Source organism: Danio rerio, chromosome 5 (assembly GCF_052040795.2).
Source record: "Danio rerio strain M-AB ecotype USA chromosome 5, GRCz13ab, whole genome shotgun sequence".
NCBI lineage: Eukaryota > Metazoa > Chordata > Actinopteri > Cypriniformes > Danionidae > Danio > Danio rerio.
In genome coordinates this window covers 7,577,501-7,592,500 of record NC_141025.1, presented here as the reverse complement: position 1 = coordinate 7,592,500, position 15,000 = coordinate 7,577,501, and the positions used below count along the sequence as shown (strand labels likewise).

The window sequence follows — 15,000 nt, the reverse complement described above, 5'->3', positions numbered from 1 at the left end:
TTTCAGCAATTATGAGCCAAAATGTATTGCGATTAATCGCATCCAAAATAAAAGTTTGTTTAGACATAATATATGTCTGTGTACGGTGTAAATTATATACTGTATATATATATATATATATATTAGTGGTGGGCTGTTATTGGCGTGAATGTGCTGAGTTAACGCGAGACTCTAAAAAAAAAAAAAGTGCCCTTATGAATCAAATCAGCTGGATGCCCTTCTGGATCTTTCACTTACATCGAAGACACTACTGACTACGCTTACATGGACATCTTTAATCTAGCTATTTGCCGTAATAGACAATAATATAATTAAGGTGTTTATGTCAAGTGCTTTCATGTAAGAGTTTCCTGTAATCTTGCGTGTTTTTATCTGCAGTTTGGCCATTTTTATTCATGTGCCCGTGACAAACTGGGGTATTAGACTCAAATAAGGAGTAAGGACTGGTGAGAGTGTTATGGAATTTAATAACGCACGCCGAATGGAAAGAAAAAAAACTTCCGCATTTTAAAACTCATGTTTAACTGAATAAACAGTTAGTAACTACAAGAACATCTTATTGAACATTATTTGTTTTCATCACCAATTATCATAGTAGAAAAGTTTCTCAAGCAGTTTGTGCAGGAGATGAGCCCCTGGTCTAATGCGACACCTGACTTAAGAAACCAGTTCTCAAAGAAATTTAAATGAGCCATTTTAATCTAGATGAATCTAGATTACTTCCAAGATTACAGTGAGATTAATCTAGATTAAAAAAATTTATCTATGCCCACCTTTAATATATATATATATATATATATATATATATATATATATGTATGTGTGTATATATATATATATATATATATATATATATATATATATATATATATATATATATATATATATATACATACATATATATATATATATATACATACACATACATATATATATATACATACATATATATATATATATATATATACATATATATATATATATATATATATATATATATATATATATATATATATATATATATATATATATATATATATATATATATATATATACATATATATATACATATATATATACATATACATACATATATAAATATATATATATATATATATATATATATATATATATACATACATATATATATATATATATATATATATATATATATATATATATATATATATATATATATATATATATATATATATATATATATATATATATATATTTATATATATATATATATTTATATATATATATATATATATAAAAAAATTAAATTATATTAAAGGTGGGCAAAGATAACATTACTGTAAAATGTGCCATTTATATATATATATATATATATATATATATATATATATATATATATATATATATATATATATATATATATATGGCACATTTTACAGTAATGTTTATTAATGTGCATTGACCCTGTAAACAAATAAACTAAACTAAATCAGGCCTCTTTTCTTGTAAATGAGCATTTTCTATCAGGCTCCTCTGATTCGGTTCAGAAGTTTTATTTTTTTATGTAATGATAAGGTTATTGGCTAGTAAATAAAATAACTTTTTTTCATAAATGTCACTTTAGACAATTCTTTGGTTTTTAACAAGGTAGATTTTCTTTTGAGTCAAAACCAGCTAAATCCACCAATGCTTTGTATGCAAAAACCTCTAAATCCACCTATTGGAACAAGACTGTGTAATTAGTTGAAAAACACTGAAGATGCCATTAGGAATTATTTTACCAAACATAAAACACATTACACAAACCATCTGAAATTAAAAATACATCTGTCAAGTAAGTGGCGGTTCATTCCGCTGTAGTAACCCCTGATAAACCAGTGACTAAGCAGGGAGAAAATGATAAATAAAATCTGTAAAGCAAGTGCATTAATCAATAACATTAAAACTGACTTTAATTAAACCTTAACAATCTGTTGTCATTTCTGATATTTGGGATTTAGATTTAATGCAAGTATAACAATGTAAACATTGCAAACTAAGCTTGAAAGAACCACCAACTTATCCAGCATATGTTTTTATGCAGCAGATGCACTTCTAGGTGCAACCCATCACTGGGAAACATCCTTACACACTCATTCACACACATACACTATGGACATTTTAGCTTATCCAATTCACCTATTTAGCATGTGTTTGTACGGAGCACCCGGAGGAAACCCACACCATCACGGGGAGAACATACAAACTCCACACTACAATGACAACTGACCCAGCCTGGGCTCGAACCAGCGACCTTCTTGGTGTGAGGCGGTTGTGCTACCCATTGTGCCACCCTGACTTAATTTTCTATATACTATTTCTTATACAATATATTGTTTCAAACTACTAAAAAGGTCAATCCCTTTGTTAAAGTGCAGAGTTGAATTTTCAACATTGAAAGTTAACAGAGGGTGACGCAGTGGCGCAGTAAATAGTGCTGTCGCCTCACAGTAAGAAAGTCACTGGTTCAAACCTCGGCTGAGGTTTGCATGTTCTCTCAGTGTTGGTGTGGGTTTCCTCCGGGTGCTCTGGTTTCCCCCACAGTCCAAACACATGCAGTACAGGTAAATTGGGAAGGCTAAAATTGTCTGTAGTGTATGAGTGTGAATGAGTGTGTATGGATGTTTCCCAGAGATAGGTTGCAGCTGAAAGGGCATCCGCTGTGTAAAACATGTGCTGCATAAGTTGGCAGTTCATTCCTCTGTGGCGGCCCCTGATTAATAAAAAGAAGAAAAGAAAATGAATGAATGAACTAATGAAAGTTAGTCATATAATGCAATTCATAACCATTAACATATAGAAAAAAACATGAATCGTGAAAATATGGAACTTGTTAATTTTTTTATATTGTTTTTTATGTTTTATTTGCAGTCTATGTACCCTGAGCTCCCGTAAACAACAACAACAACAACAACAACAAAAACCTTGTGTGTTTGTGCACACACAGCGAACAAAGCTCACTCTGTCATCCAATGCAATATCAATCTGCAATCAGATAATAGAAGTCTGACTTAAAATACTGTATACACTCGCTCAAAATCACACTCATACTTTCATGTGACCAAATCTGCTGACCTTTACTAACAGCCCGTACTTGTCAAACATCCAGATCTTTTTCCTGGCATCGGCCTGAGACATTCCTGACTCCATCATCGCCATGACGATCAGGTTTGCAATTCCAAGTGCGGCCTTAAAGAAACAAACAAAGAGTGAAACTAGTTTAAAGCCAACAGCTCAGCATAAATTAATACACGCCATTTTTAAAATGAATAATTGTATTCATTTCTCAGTGAATACGGGTAATATATATTGGTGCATTTGAACAAAACTGATTTATTAAACTGATATATTTATTAAAATAATATTTTAGCCACAGAACATCTTTAGAAATGTAAAGATAATATATTTAAATTCATTGCAAATATTGAAAAAAATTTACAAACTACAAAATTTCAACGAAAAAAAAAAAAAAAAATATATATATATATATATATTAATTAATTTATTTATTTTTTTCTCGTTTTTTTCTCTTTTTAAAAATACATTTAGGTTACTCGTTTTGATCTTAGTGTTATCTTAAGTTGTTTTGTTAGATAAGCTCTAGATTTGGCTTCAGCACTGACTAATCTAACGTATATGAACAAATATAATATTGTGTAGCTTCCCATAGAAAATATGAATTTAAATATTTGTGGCGGGTGTCCTCATATATGCTGAGTACTGTAAATGCATAAGTTACATACTAATGTAATCTCTCATCAAACCACACAGATGAATAAAAAACGAGTGTTTGCATTATAGTAATCTGAAAGTGTGTGGTGTGCTCACCTCTCCAGCACCCAGAAACAGAACTTTATGTTCAGTTAATGGCTTTCCCACGGCACGCTGAGCTGCCAGTAAACCTGCCAGAGCTACCGATGCAGTGCCTGCAGACACACAAACACAGCAGAAAATCATCATCACATTTGCACTTCTTAAAGACTGCATGAACTGGACGTGGCTGAAACTTTTATTTCAGTATGTTAATGTGCAAATGAAACGGAATATTGAGTAGGGGGCGGGGCTTTATTTTGCATATCATTCCCATAAAGCAAACTAACAGCAAGAGGAGCGTGCCTAAGAATATTGTGGCTGACGTCGTCAGAGAAGGACCACCCCTCCAAACGCAGAAGCAAATGCTCATACGTTGATTGAAGATTACCAAAACAACCTTAACTTGCACGGATTTTTGTTCACCTAAAAATAACAATGTGTGCAAACAAAATATACACTGTGCATTTTTATTTCACACAGACTTTAAAGAAAACAGGTCAATAGTCAGGTTTACTCATTTTATTAAAAATCTTTATCTAATTTATTAAATTTTTTACTTGTTTTATCAATAGCACAACTCATTCATTAATTTTTCTTTGGCACAGCGGAATGAACCGCCAACTTATCCAGCATATGTTTTACACAGTAGATGCTCTTCCAGCTGAAACCCAGTACTGGTAAGCATCCATACACACTCATTCACACAATCATACACTACGGCCATTTTAGTTTATTCAATTCACCTACAGCGCATGTGTTTGGACTGTGGGGAAAACCCACGCCAACACGGGGAGTACATTCAAACTCCATACAGAAACGCCAATTGGCACAGTCAGGACTCGAACCAGTGACCTTCTTGCTGTAAGGCAACAGCCATGGTCAGCCACCATGTCACCCCTCAATGGCGAAACTGATAAACCATATCAAAGGAAATTCAGTTATTAAGAACTTGCCCTCATGTTATTTCAACCCCCTGAGACCCTTGTTTATCTTCTAAACACAACTTAAGATATTTTAGATGAAATCCTGGAGCTCTCCCATACTCCACTGACAGCAATGGTGCCAAGATGTTCAACGTTCAGAAAATGAACAACATTCATTGTGCCCTAGAAGACTTTTGTGTAGCAAAAAAAAAACTACAAACTTTGTTCACTATGGTTTTCATCATGACCTCAGGGTGCACGTTTACTAGAGTCTGGATCAGCCTGATCTTATGCTGAAGACATAGGTGAACAGGTTTATTTTTACAGTTTTTAGTGCACAAATTATTCTTGGAGCTTTGTATGACTGTAGTTGAACCCCTGAAGTCACACTGAATGTTTTGACAATGTTTTAGCTCCTTTTTTGGACTTTGAACCTCTAGCCACCATTGCTTTCTATAGAGGATGAGAGAGCTCCAGGATTTCATCTAAAATATCTAAACTTGTCTTTTGAAGACGAACAAAGATCTTGGGGGACTGTATTAACATAAGTGTGAGTAATTAATAACAGAATAAAAAATGTGGGGTTAAATAATCCAAGTAAACTACAACTAAACTAAACAAATCCAACTAAAATAAGTAGTGATGCACGATATATCGGAGGCCATATCGTTATCGGCCGATAAATGCTATTTTCAAGATTATCGTTATTGATCCGATGTCTAAATTAAGCCGATATCTTTAAGCCGATAAAATACATAATTGTTGCATGCGTGGGCGGAACATGTTCGGACTTGTTCATGGATCTCTCCACACACTGATTATTCCTTCAAAGCCCGTCCTTTCTTCACGTGGTATTGCTGTGCATTAAAAACTCAGTAAGTAACCATTATCCTTATCATTGTAGATATGTTTGATTGAGTGCCATTGTGTATTTTGCTTCAAATCGCCTCAGGAAAAAATATCACATATGAAAGCCTTTCCTGCTCTGTCTCTTTGTTGTGTTAGAGATAGCAGGGAGATTTACTTATTACTCAAGGGCCGAATAATATTAGTTTCGGGGTGAACTCTTTTAGTTGCAGCCGGTGAATGAACGAGTTCCCGGAAAAAAACGCTCCTCTTTTCTGTCTCTCCCTCTTCGCTAACTAACCAACCAACCAACCAACCAACCAACCAACCAACCAACCAACCAACCAACCAACCAACCAACCAACCCCACACACACACACACACACACACACACACACACACACACACACACACACACACACACACACACACACACACACACACACACCAAACTGACCTGCACACGTGACGCGCTAAACAAAAACTTTACGGAAAGTTTTTAATCTAATATAATTATTTGTTATTATCAACGCGTTCCTTCCCATGTGTTGTTGATGTAAGATTGTATTCAGTTTGATCGGAATATTCATATTGATTATAACAAGCGCGCGAGAGCTTTTACCCCACGCGCGCACACACACATAGATCTGACAGCCTTCACACACACATAGTCTTGAGCCTTCACAGATCAACAGGGGAGAGCCTGGGTGCACCGGTCACTGAATCCAGCATACGGGCCACACGTTCTGTCTTTATATTCTGCTCTGTGTTTGTCATAAAGTCGTCCGAGCTCAATGATCAGGTTTGTATCAAAATCTGAGGGCAAATCTGCGCCCTCACAGCGGTTTATCATAAACTTTTCATCGATCATTTACCCCACGATTGACAGCAAAAACGAACACAGGAGCGTTGATGCTACATGTGTTTAAAAGAATCTAAAACGCCAAATAGGATGAATTTATGTCTGAATTTAAGGAATAATCAGTGTGAGGAAAGATCCATGAACATCCATGAACGCGTGCGCGGCAACAATTACGTAATTTATCGGCTTTAAGATTTCGGCCTAATTTAGACATCGGATCGATAACGATAATCTTAAAAATAGCATTTATCGGCCGATAACGATATGGCCCCCGATATATCGTGCATCTCTAAAAATAATACATTCTATATCTAGCTTATCACTTGTGCTGTGGCTCAGAACTGTCAAAACACCTCTAAAAAAAGGCTTTTTCGGACATGACATATTTTTACACATGTACATTACTGTAACCTGTTTTATTCAAGAACATTTGAGCTGGTTGTAGTCCTTAGCTCTTTCATTTTCATTTTGTTTAAAATATATTTAACTTGCTTGTTAATTAAATCCCATTTTGTTATTTGACCTTCTTAATTTTATGCAACAGTCAATTTGCATGTTAATTTGCTATGAAGAAAATGAAATCATGTATTTTTTGCATGCTGATTTTTGTGAAATGGTGATTATAGGTCTTTATAATCACCTTGCAATTTTGAAATCATAGCTTTTTTGCTTTGAGTATAGACAATTCAGTTCAAAAGAGTGGAGTTTCAGCTTTTATGAAGTTTGCTGTGTAAAAATATAACATTTTGAAATATTTATAATTATCGGCCTATACATATCGGCTATCGGCCTCCAAGTCTGAAGAATTATCGGTTATCGTATAGGCCAAAAAATCCATATCGGTGCATCCCTAAAAATAAGTTAAGATTGTCATATTTCTCACAGTCATAACGTATATCCGATCGAAAAAAAATTAAAAAAAAGTAGGACGGTGCTTCATTTTTATTCTTTGGAAACCAGTTAGATCATTGGAGGATGGGCATTGCTAACAAAATGGAGGAAGATTTGAATGCCAGTTTCTAATCAATTGTGGAGGATTACTGTCCACCAGAATCCCTGTTATGATTTTTGATCAATCATCATAAGGTCAAATAAATTGCACATTGTTTATATTTATACATTAGATTTATAACAAACACTACGACAAACAGATAAAAATAAGAAATGTCTATTTTGATTTCATGCCGACTTTAACAAAGATTCTTTTCCTTTTCTGCTTTTCTACTCTTGTTCTTTACTTACCTTGGATGTCGTCATTGAAGGTGCAGTATTTCTCGCGGTATTTCTTCAGGAATCGGAAAGCGTTGTGATTCCCGAAGTCCTCAAATTGAATGAGCGTGTCCTGTCCGTACTTGTCCACCACCGCCTCCATGAACTCATCTATAAGATCGTCGTATCGCTGTGAACGGTCCCGCCGCTGGTACAGACCCATGTAGAACGGATCTCTCAGTAACTTCTGCATAAACACACAAAACAGCACAAATTACACTTATGGAATATAGCAGCTATTTTCATAAAACAGCAACAACTAGCAGTACTATAGGCTTCTGGAATAAAAAAAGTTCAGCATTCTGGCAAAATATAATATTTAACTTGTATTTTAAATATATATTTTTTATTTTACTTCATATATTAAATAAAACGGGCGGCAGGCTGGCTCAGTGGTTAGCACTGTCCCCTCACAGCAAGAAGGTCACTGGTTTGAGTCCCGGCTGGGTCAGCTGGCATTTCTGTGTGGAGTTTGCATGTTCTCCCCGTGTTGGCATGGATTTCCTCCAGGTGCTCCGGTTCCCCCACACACGCGCCATAGGTGAATTGAATACACTAAATGGCCGTACTGTATGAGTGTGTGAATGAGCATGTACGGGTGTTTCCCAGTACTGGGTTGCAGCTGGAAGGGCATCCGCAGTGTAAAACATATGCTAGATAAGTTGTTGATTTATTTCACTGTGGCGACCCCTGATGAATAAAGGGACCAAGTTGAAGGTAAATGAATGACAACCCTAATATATGCATCAATTCAATTGTATGAAATGCATGCGGACACACAAACAAAAATCAACACACTGCCTTCAATGCTTTCAAAACAATGGAAATTAAACAACGTTTCGACCTACACAGACTCCTTCAGGCCAAACACGTAAAATGCATGTGCACACACAAACAATTCGCAGTCAGAAAATCTGATCACGGATGAATTGTTTAGAAAATGCATGTTTACTGACCTCATTATCTGTGCCCACATCAATGCAGACAGGCAGGCAACTCTCAGGTCGGATTCCAGCACAGGCCGTATAAAGACACAGCTTTCCTACAGGAATACCCATCCCGTACACTCCCAGATCTCCCAAACCCAGGATCCGCTCACCGTCCGTCACCACCACAGCCTGCAAACACACACAAACAGATCCATTACTGTAATAACAAATCTTAAAGAGGAGCTTGTAATAATGGTGTCCTAGTATTGTGCCCAACATCTGGTTTAAATGCATCTAATTTCAAGAAATATTCATGCTTTCTAAGCAAACATCTTTTTGTACTGATTTTGATCTGATTCATTTGGCAATTCAAGTTATTTTAAGAATTTAAAGGGCACATAGTTTACCCATTTTTAAAGATTTAATATTGATATTATGGTTCTTCTGAGTGTGCCAGTTTAGGTTCAGTTCAAAACACAATTCAGACTTGTTGATTCACAATTGATTTACAATTTTTCGAGGTAGTAGCTCTCTCTGTCATCCCAAGCCAGAAGGCACTGACTGAGTGATTGACAGCTGATATTAACCAATCATTCGCGTTCAGTGCTAGAGCAGTGGTGGGCCAATAGGAAGAGCGCAAAGGCGGGGCAAGCATTACGGACTTGGCTTTGTTTACTGCAGCAAGTTGACATGACAACTGTTTTAAACCATTCCTGAGCACTGCGTTTCGCGTTTCAAGTGCAGACAAAGAGCTTAGAGGTGCATTCTGCGTGAATGTCTCCCGAATCAGCACATGTGCTGAACATTTTGCAGTAAAAACTGGTCGCACACAACAATTACATGCACTCGCACAAGTGCTCCCAAATATATTTTGAGGTCGCATAGATAAAATTTCAGGTTTATTATAATGTGCTAAAAAGAGTCATGTTGGGGGCGTGTACACAGCTCGCTGTTTTAGGGGTGTGTTGCTTCACATGAAAACTAGTTTCGACTTCCCACCCAACTAAACAAGGGGGCGGAGCCAAGTGTATGGCAACAGAAGAGAAGGGTCTGGCTGCAGCACTTGCATCTTCAGGCTTGCACGCTTAGGGACCCACACTTCCTATTCAAGTGACGTCATTTACCATCGACACCTGCACCTGTCACGTCAATGGAAATCAACACAAATAAACCAAGAGTTAGTTTCCAATTCGTTTGAGTTGACAGTGACGACGCTATCAAATAATTCTAAGTACTTAGGTTGTAAACCATGACAGGCAAAGGATTACATCCATATGATTTTGTGTGAACTTTGTTTAGTTGCCGCAGTTTTATTCCATGCAGAAACGCTGTGTTGAAAAACCTTTATGATTAATTAACTGTGACGAATTAAGGCGTGGTTAATATTGAAACCGGTTAATCATTACATCCCTATACGGATGTCGCATGCATCGTTACATAGCGGCTGTAAAACTATACAAAGACACAAATGATTTTGTAACTACCACTCTGACACATTCTGGCAAATTAGGAATATTGATTCCTCAACAGTACTCTCTGCTTGGTCTGTGTCCGAGTCGTACATGTATCGCTGAATATTGGTCCTTTCACTCATGTTGCTTCTCACTCCCTCCCTCTCTCTCTGTGTCAATCTCAGGATCGCCCACTCCAGTATTCCATTTGTCCGTGAAGACGTCGATCTCCATTACACCCTGTGATGTCATCACCTTCGCTGCCAATCAGGATGGGAGCTTGAAGTTTAAAGGTACGCAAGCGGGGAAGCTCATTCTGTCTTGCTTGCTTTCTCTTGCTTGCCTTTTTGTGTGTGTTTTGGCTTGTTGTTATGTGTTATGATGTTGAAGTGAATTTAGAGTTTTGATTTTGGTCTTGTTCACGTTTTTGGTCGCTGTTACCGTCTTGTATGTATGCATGTAACCATTCCCTGATCTCTGGTGTCAGAACTTCCCTGGGAATCGAGTAGTTTTAATGTAATGTGACATACACCTCGCATCACGCAGATAACTCCACTGTCTAAACACACTAATTTAGAAGTGAGCGACACCCGCTCTAAGTTTTCTCTATATGGTATTCTTTTTGGTTAGTTTGAGCAGTTTTAGTTATAGCATGAAAATGCTGAAGATGTTTCGTTTGTTTGTTTGTTTTCTATTAGAAAGTAAATTTCAACTAGATTTGGGGTTTTCGTTATATTGCTTTATTTTATTTCCTCATCCATAATATACATAGATTTATTTATTTTCTTCTGTGAGATCTTGAATATTTTTGCTGTTTGACTTATTTTTACTTTTGTAAATAAATTCACTTATTTTTGCCGTATTTTGGTTCTCATTTTGCTATTTTGCCACCATTCATTCATTCATTGATTCATTTTCTTGTTGGCTTAGTCCCTTTATTAATCCGGGGTCGCCACAGCGGAATGAACCGCCAACTTATCCAGCAAGTTTTTACGCAGCGGATGCCCTTCCAGCCGCAACCCATCTCTGGGAAACATCCACACACACATTCACACACACACTCATACACTACGGACAATTTAGCCCACCCAATTCACCTGTACCACATGTCTTTGGACTGTGGGGGAAACCGGAGCACCCGGAGGAAACCCACGCGAACGCAGGGAGAACATGCAAACTCCACACAGAAACGCCAACTGAGCCAAGGCTCGAACCAGCAACCTTCATGCTGTGAGGCGAACGTGCTACCCACTGCGTCGCCCCTATTTCACCACCAACTCACCAAAAAATGTAATCACATTAAATGTTACCTCTTTTATTCCCTAGAGCCAATCTTGAAGGTCGTAACAATTATATGCATATTTATATTTGTTTCAATAAAAAAACATGTTTAGATTTGTTTAACTGTCAGGTTTTGGAGACGTCTGCGTCACCATATGGGGCATAAGAATAGGGTGTGTGTTTGGATATAACTCAGTTTTTTGACCACACTTCATTATCATTGTTTGTTTATTAATTTGCTGGAAATTAGAGCTGAATTTAGAAATAGTTTTTAACAAATCTTTGTGCCTAACAAACAAAATTAAATATGTAGGCTAATGGATGTCTTGAGTGGAGTGAGTTTCCACTATTTTACAAGGAGTAAAGTAAAAAGAAAGTAAAGAGGTTGAATGGAGGAGGCTCGTTCTTTATCCTCATGCTGCAGATGCTCTGTTTAGCTGTTTTCCTGCTAGTGAAGTGTTCAGTTCAGTTAACAAAGTCTGCCATGTAAATAGCAAATGTGCCATGGCGTGATGCAACTGACTCTTAAAGGGAATGCGAGATGAGACTCTGATTGGTTTAATGCATGTTATGCTCAAAACACACCCATAACTAATTAGGGGGTAAGTACAACCCTGTTAGACCATGCGCCAGGGAGCAAACCCTATTTTTCCATCTTTAAAATAGCAAAATGGGATTCAGACACGCCCTTATTGCTTTCACACCATGCTCTTTAGACTCTGCATTTAGATGGTTAAATTAGAGCCCTTAAAGGGTCACGAAACACCAAAGCACATTTTTTAAGCTGTTGACAGTCATATGTGTCCCACACTGCTAAAAACACTATTAGGACACCTATATTTCACTAAAAAGTGTAAATTGGTTGTTTTTGCGTTATTTCAAGCAAATTCGTACTTCCGGTTTGAAACGAATTTTTGAAGCTGCGTCACGGTCATGACATAATAGCGTGTATTCCAGCGTGCAGACTGGGCGTCTGTGCCAGAGTGTGTCTTATTACGTCTTACAGTGTGATGCATTAATGCATGAGTAAAGCTTGGTTCAAACCAATCAGCGCGCTCTATTGTGCAACTTCATTAATATTCATTACTGTCACAGTGTTTAGACGACAGAGACGCCACGTTGTATTGGCAAAACAAGCGTGAAGTGTTGCTTTTATAGTTTGCTGCAGTTAAGTTTTGTTTTCATTTTCTCTCTGTGAGAGCGCAGACTCATGTGTGGATTAACAGTGTACGCGACGCCCGACAACAATAACTTACGTGTCTAAGGAGGATTATTGTTTACCTGAGAGCTGTTCTCATCTGCAAACGCTGAGATCCAGATTCGCTTGTAGTCTCCTCTTAATAAGACGCGGCTCTACTTGCTGGTGATTGTCCTGTCTCTACAGATTTGGTAAGTGAGCGACCAGTGCTCTTTGTTTATTCAGTTCGTATTTTATTCGTATCGAACAAACTATTGCACCGAGTGTAAACAAGTTAGCACTACAACCAAACTATAACCTCGTGTAGGATTTTGTGACCGGAATAACACACGCGGCTTTCTGACGCTACCTGCCGAGTGCATCTAAGTTTCCGGGAAATGCGGAGGTTTTTTTTCTCTCATTCGCCGTGCGGTATCAAACATTGCATGAAAAATACACGCTTAGAGCAGATCCTCGAATCAAATATCGTGTTTGTCGTGAGGGACATGAATGAATTCCCTGAATGAAAGAGCCAAACTGCAGTTAAAGTCCACCATTTAATAATTTGGCAAATAATTTGACTACAGATGTCCATGTAAACCCAGTCACTTTGTCCGCTGTGGATGTGTGTTTTGACTCTGAAATTCAGCGCGCCCAAATAGACACTCCCACACCAAGCCTCTTTTCTTCCTCCGACACTCCCCCCTAAACAGAGCTGGACACGCCCACTTTTCTGACTTTTTCCAAAGTAGAAGTGTGAAAACACCCTGCTGAAACGAGGGGGTTTCATGGCCCTTTAATGTGTATAAACCACTGAATTCCATATAACAACTTTTCTCTGATTGGTCAATTCAGTTTTAAGGGTTTTATTACTTGTCTAAAACAAAACACCTATTTTAGAGTGTTCATATTTTATTTGCAGCAAGGTATTATGCAAATGTGTTACTTTAAAACTGTTGATCTGTAACAGGCAAAAGATTAAAAAACATAATGATCTGCTAATGCGATTCAGAGCCTACTCTTTCCTTTTAATAATGTCCTTTTTTTCTTAAAACAACTTTGCAGACTGTTTACATACTGCAAAATATCCACAAGTAAGATCATTTTTAAAAACCCATATGCTTTGCTCTTTTAAAAAAGGTCAATTATATACATCACAGTCTTAAGGTGATAATTTCCAAGCATAAATGTTGAAATTCAATACCTTGACAGAGGTATCTGGCCAATTATCCAATATGGAACGAATATGTCCTTGGTCCTTAATGGAAATAAAGAGACCTCTGTGAAAAAAATAAATACAGAATTAAATCCCTCTGCCACACAAATCTTACAATATATAAATACAGTAAAAATAATTTGTAAAAATAATTCCATTATTTATTTGCATCCTATGTTTAATTCAACTTTGTTTCTATTGCGCTTTTTATAACAATTATTGTGTCAATGCAGTAGATGAAGTTGAAGTAAATTAAAACTGCTTCACTTCATGAAGCGTTAACTTACACATCTTCATACACCGTTTAACTGGTATACATTTCATGAACCTGAAATCCCAGTAAAGACTGCTATATTATGTGCATGATTAAATGTCATGCTTACTTTTAATCAAATATACTGGTAAAAACCTTAGTGTTGTTGTATACTTGTGTTGAAATTATTCAAATGAGTTGAAATTGATTTATTTATTAAAATAACTGTTTTAAAACATTGATTTGCATAGGTTGGTTTAGCATCTTATAATTTTTAACCTTTAATCTTTAACTTAAATTTTTTAAGACACACTAAGCTGATTGCAAAATATTGTTTATATTTTATAATTTCATTTACTGTGATGCTTTAAGTTGTTCTCAGTATTCCCAACATATTAGTTTGGACGCAATTTTTATTGCAGTTTTATGTTTGTCATCTCATGCACCTGATAACTTTTAAATATATGGTTTGCTTTTGGTGGATCTTAAGTCTTCAACAGGTTGATCCCGCCCCTGTGCCAGCAAACACCAATTAGTGAAGAGATGTCATTAAAGACAAAGTTATTTTTTTAAATAAACATCACTTAAAGTGGACCTATTATGTGGTTGCTACTAGATCGGATATGACTGTGGTCGAAAGTTAACAAGGATTATTTATATGATTTATTAAATTTTCCATTTATTGTATTTTATTAACATCCACCCCCACTGTAAACCCAACCATCACAGTGATGTTAAAACACTGATTATTGTTATACAGTGTCAAAAAAATGCTGTTATATTGATGTGCATATCGCACTGAAAATACCAAACGAAGAGTCTCAGAATGCATCAGTCCATGGAGACTCCAGTGTTAATTTGTGCATCTAAAACTCCACATTTATAATCCTCTTAGTCTTTATCTTAAGCAGACAGCTGCTTCACACTCAGGGCTGTTTACGCTAATTAGAGAGAGATGGTCA

The 15,000-nt window shown here is 36.4% G+C and overlaps 1 protein-coding gene across 4 annotated transcripts in view; it reads right to left on the bottom strand.

The window, feature by feature from the left end:
* me2 (malic enzyme 2, NAD(+)-dependent, mitochondrial) overlaps positions 1-15,000 on the bottom strand; it is an 80,089-nt gene that overhangs the window by 8,149 nt on the left and 56,940 nt on the right. For all 4 annotated transcript variants that reach the window (XM_087251709.1, XM_087251707.1, XM_087251708.1 and 1 more), the window contains 5 exon segments: positions 13,774-13,849; positions 8,688-8,849; positions 7,705-7,918; positions 3,847-3,944; positions 3,094-3,207 (listed from right to left, as the gene is read on the bottom strand). In XM_087251709.1, the coding sequence (XP_087107835.1) occupies positions 3,094-3,207; positions 3,847-3,944; positions 7,705-7,918; positions 8,688-8,849; positions 13,774-13,849 (664 nt within the window).